Here is a 4,383-nt window from a genome sequence, read left to right on the forward strand (position 1 = left end):
CCTCTACACCTCCAGTCACAGAGTGAGAGCCATAATGTGTTCTCCATGTGAAGGCTGGGGTTGCAGTAAACTCAGTCAGGATATATGTAGTGCATATGTCAATTAACAAGGATTTTAGAACTTGAAAAATTGGGACCCTGTGAATTCACACATACATCATATATTGTGATATAGAGTCACATAATGTATATTATCAAACTAAGGCTGGTGGAAGTCACATGGTGGCCAGTGTTGTGTTGATTTCACAATTTGTCATCCACTGTGGTTGACTGATAAGGAGTTTCACTACCTAAAAAGTCACAGACGCAGAACAGCGCAGGGAGAAGACACAGCTACAAACGTACATTAGAGTTGAGGTTAGAAGTAGAAGTTACTGTATTTGACCACAAGTGTGTTAAGATGTCAAAGGGAGTCTATGAAAACCCAGATGGATTTAATAACGATGAGCCTGATGCTATGAAGAACACAAACATCGATGGCCAATTATATTCCAATGTAGGAGCCTTCAAGCCTAGTCCAAGAGATGGAATTGTTGCTTCAGGTACGATTCCACGAACACACACACACACACACACACAATATATTAAACAGGTGAGATTACCCAGTATTTCTATACCTTTATTTGTCCCAATCCTAGATGAGTAATACACATAACTAAATATCTTACTTTAATAATGTGTTATTCAGTACATGTTCAGTGGTGGAAGAGACCCTCTGGAGTTGCTGCAGTGTGACTGGGGCTGCTGTGTGTTCTAATAATCTTTGACAGTCAGTCTTTGTTGTCAAGTTACATATAAACACAACATCAAATGCTCATGTTTGACTGTTACATATGATATTTAATTTATGTTAACAGTTAGCCTTTTTTCTTCACTTCCACTCTATGATCTATATCTTCCTGGTATGAGGGTGTCCTGTCCATCATCACAAATAGCAAGTCCTGTTCCCTGAGCAGGAGGACTGTGTTGAGATATACTCTGGACAAGATGACCATGTATAGACATGACATGGTTTAAAATGTGCCGCAGAAAATGCTTTCACAATAACCACTGTAACAATCTCTCACACAACTACGCACACAACTAAGCACACACATTTTCAAACTTGTAAGCATTTTTGTGTTAGCATAGCCACAACTTCCCGTGTAATTTTGTTGATACTTCCCTAGAGTTAACAGCTACAGCAGTGACACAGACAGAGACACACAGATGACTCAGAGACAGAGACATCACTAGAAGCAGAGACTTAACGTATAGAGGTCTTACAGTTGACGTACGACGCCTCCTGGTGGCCATGTTGGAAGACCACCACATTAATTCTAGAAGCAGAGACTTCATGTATAGTAGACCTACACAGAAAGAAAGACCCAGGCATTGTTAAAGATGTCAAAGGTCATCTATACTGAACCAGATATGAACAAGAAGGTCAAGTTTGACAGGTGAGATGGAGGAGAGGATTGTGGATATCTACGTCAGTGCAGACACCCTGAGAGACGGTGAGACCATCACCAAGAGAGAAGAGACAGCAGACACTGCTCCAAATAATGGACCAGGAGACCAGCACTCAGGTAAAACACACACACACACACACACAAAACATAACAGTATATTGTATGTGTCCACAGAGCCTGATAGCTCAGGGAAGAGACCCTTCCTAGTTGCTGCAGTGTTTCTGGGGCTGCTGTGTGTTCTCCTACTGGCTGGGATCATAGGCCTGTCTGTCTACTGTGAGTTTGTGTACAAGTTCATTGCTTAATTGTAAGAAGTGTTGGTTACTAAGCCTATTTAACTGGTGTTTTACCTAGTAACTATGTGTTTATACCTTGTAGATAACAGAGCCATCAAAGATTCTGAGGATAAAAGGAACAACTTGTCACAGAGTTGTTCCCTTTATAAGACTAACGCAACTGCAGAGAGAGACCAGCTACAGACCAGATACAACAACCTGACTAAAGAGAGAGACCAGCTACAGACCAGATACAACAACCTGACTGAAGAGAGAGACCAGCTACAGACCAGATACAACAACCTGACTGAAGAGAAAGGCCATATTCAGCTAAAGCTTTTTGTGATAGGTGATATATAAACTGTGATAAATTAGAAGTAAAATCAACAATAATTATATATCATTGGGTTTATGAGTATAAAGATACTGGCTAAGTTTCTCAATGTGTTCACCTTTGCTCTTCAACAGAGCAGCATTGTCAGGAGGGATGGAGATACTTTGACTCCAGTTTGTACTTCCTGTCTACTGAGACCAAAACCTGGGAGAAGAGCAGACAGGACTGTCAGGGGAGAGGAGCAGACCTGGTGATCATAAACAGCAGAGAGGAACAGGTGAGTGAGTGAGAGAATACTTTTCATCAGTAAACTAATGTGTGTGCAGTTTTTTATAAATATATTTAAAAAGTTTGTTTTTTATCTTTTTCAACAACAGACATTTCTCTTCAACCTCCACCTGAGAGCCTGGATTGGTCTGACTGACTCTGTTACTGAGGGGATCTGGAAGTGGGTGGACGGCACCCCACTGACCACAGGGTGAGAGATTTGACCATTTTACCTTGTGATAAGTTGATAAAAAACAACAAAGATATATTGCTTCCAATCATGTTCATAAAAAGGTATGTTTCCACTCATGAATGTCATTCATGAGAACTATAGATGTATTATAGAAACCAGGCAATATTTACATATGAAAAGGTACTCGAAATGTGTTGATAGCCCATTCTTGATAATGGTATGATCATCTTACAGAGTGTGTCTTTAAAACATAAGACTATGTCTATAATTGAGGAGAATGTTGGTACCACAGTGTCTGACTGTCTGGTTCTCTGTGTTGTTTAGGTACTGGGGGAAAGGACAGCCTGATGATTATGGGCAAGAGGACTGTGTTGAGATATACTATGGACAAGATGACCCTGTAAAGACATGGAATGATGAAAATTGTCACAAATATCATGACTGGATATGTGAGAAAGTGGTATAACAATAACCCACAGTAACAAACACTCTCTCTCTCTGTGTCTCTCTCTGTGTCTCTCTCTCTCAATTCAATTCAAGGGCTTTATTGGCATGGGAAACATGCTAACATTGCCAATGCAAGTGAAGTAGATAATATACAGAAGTGAAATAAACAATAAAAATGAACAGTAAACATTACACTCACAGAGGTTCCAAAAGAATAAAGACATATCAAATGTCATATTATGTATATACAGTGTTGTAACAATGTGCAAATTATTAAAGTACAAAAGGGAAAATAAATAAACATAAATATGGGTTATATTTACAATGGTGTTTGTTCTTCACTAGTTGCCCTTGTGTGACCTGTTGCCACAAGACATCTTGCTACTGTGATGGCACATTGTGGTATTTCATCCAGTAGATATGAGAGTTTATCCAAATCTGGTTTGTTTTCAAATTCTTTGTGGATCTGTGTAATCTGAGGGAAATGTGTCTCTAATATGGTCATACATTTACAGGATGTTAGAAAGTGCAACTCAGTTTCCACCTCATTTTTTGGGCAGTGTGCACATAGCCTGTCTTCTCTTGAGAGCCAGGTCTGCCTACGGCGGCCTTTCTCAATTGCATGGCTATGCTCACTGAGTCTGTACATAGTCAAAGCTTTCCTTAAGTTTAGTTCAGTCACAGTGGTCAGGTATTCTGCCACTGTGTACTCTCTGTTTAGGGCCAAATAGCATTCTGGTTTGCTCTGTTTTTTTGATAATTCTTTCCTGTGTCTCAGGTAATTATCTTTTTGTTTTCTTATGATTTGGTTGGGTCTAATTGTGTTGTTGTCCTGGAGCTTTGTGGGGTCTGTTTGTGTTTGTGAACAGAGCCCCAGAACCAGCTTGCTTAGGGGATCCTTCTCCAGATGAATTTATTTGTAGGTGATGGCTTTATGGAAGGTTTGGGAATTGCTTCGCTTTAGGTGGTTGTAGATTCTAATGGATAATTTCTAGATTTTGATCGTTAGCGGGTATCGGCTTAATTCTGCTCTGCATGCATTATTTGGTGTTTTCCGTTGTACAAGGAGGATATTTTTGCAGAATTCTGCATGCATTGTCTCAATTTGGTGTTTGTCCCGTTTTGTGAATTCTTGGTTGGTGAGTGGACCCCAGACCTCACAACCATAAAGGGCAATGGGTTCTATAACTGATTCAAGTCTTTTTAACCAGATCTTAACTGGTATGTCGAATTTTATGTTCGTTTTGATGGCAGAGAATGCCCTCCTTGCCTTGTCTCTCAGAACATTCACAGCTTTGTCGAAGTCAACTGTGGCACTGATGTTTAGGCCAAGGTATGTATAGTTGTTTGTGTGCTCTAGGTCAACTGTGTCAAGATGGAATTTGTATTTGTGGTTCTGGCAACTGGACCTTTTTTT

General features: G+C 39.9%; 1 protein-coding gene across 1 annotated transcript; it reads left to right on the forward strand.

Annotated features, from left to right (window-relative positions):
* Window positions 1-305: 305 nt before the first annotated feature.
* LOC110534781 (CD209 antigen-like protein E) lies at window positions 306-3,276 on the forward strand. The gene is made up of 6 exons (XM_036953895.1): window positions 306-541; window positions 1,625-1,726; window positions 1,829-2,074; window positions 2,194-2,336; window positions 2,437-2,537; window positions 2,844-3,276. The coding sequence occupies exons 1-6, from the start codon at window positions 400-402 to the stop codon at window positions 2,983-2,985; spliced, it is 876 nt and encodes a 291-aa protein (XP_036809790.1). The 5' UTR covers window positions 306-399; the 3' UTR covers window positions 2,986-3,276.
* The last annotated feature ends 1,107 nt before the right edge of the window (window positions 3,277-4,383 follow it).

The sequence above is a fragment of the Oncorhynchus mykiss genome, chromosome 19 (assembly GCF_013265735.2).
Source record: "Oncorhynchus mykiss isolate Arlee chromosome 19, USDA_OmykA_1.1, whole genome shotgun sequence".
NCBI lineage: Eukaryota > Metazoa > Chordata > Actinopteri > Salmoniformes > Salmonidae > Oncorhynchus > Oncorhynchus mykiss.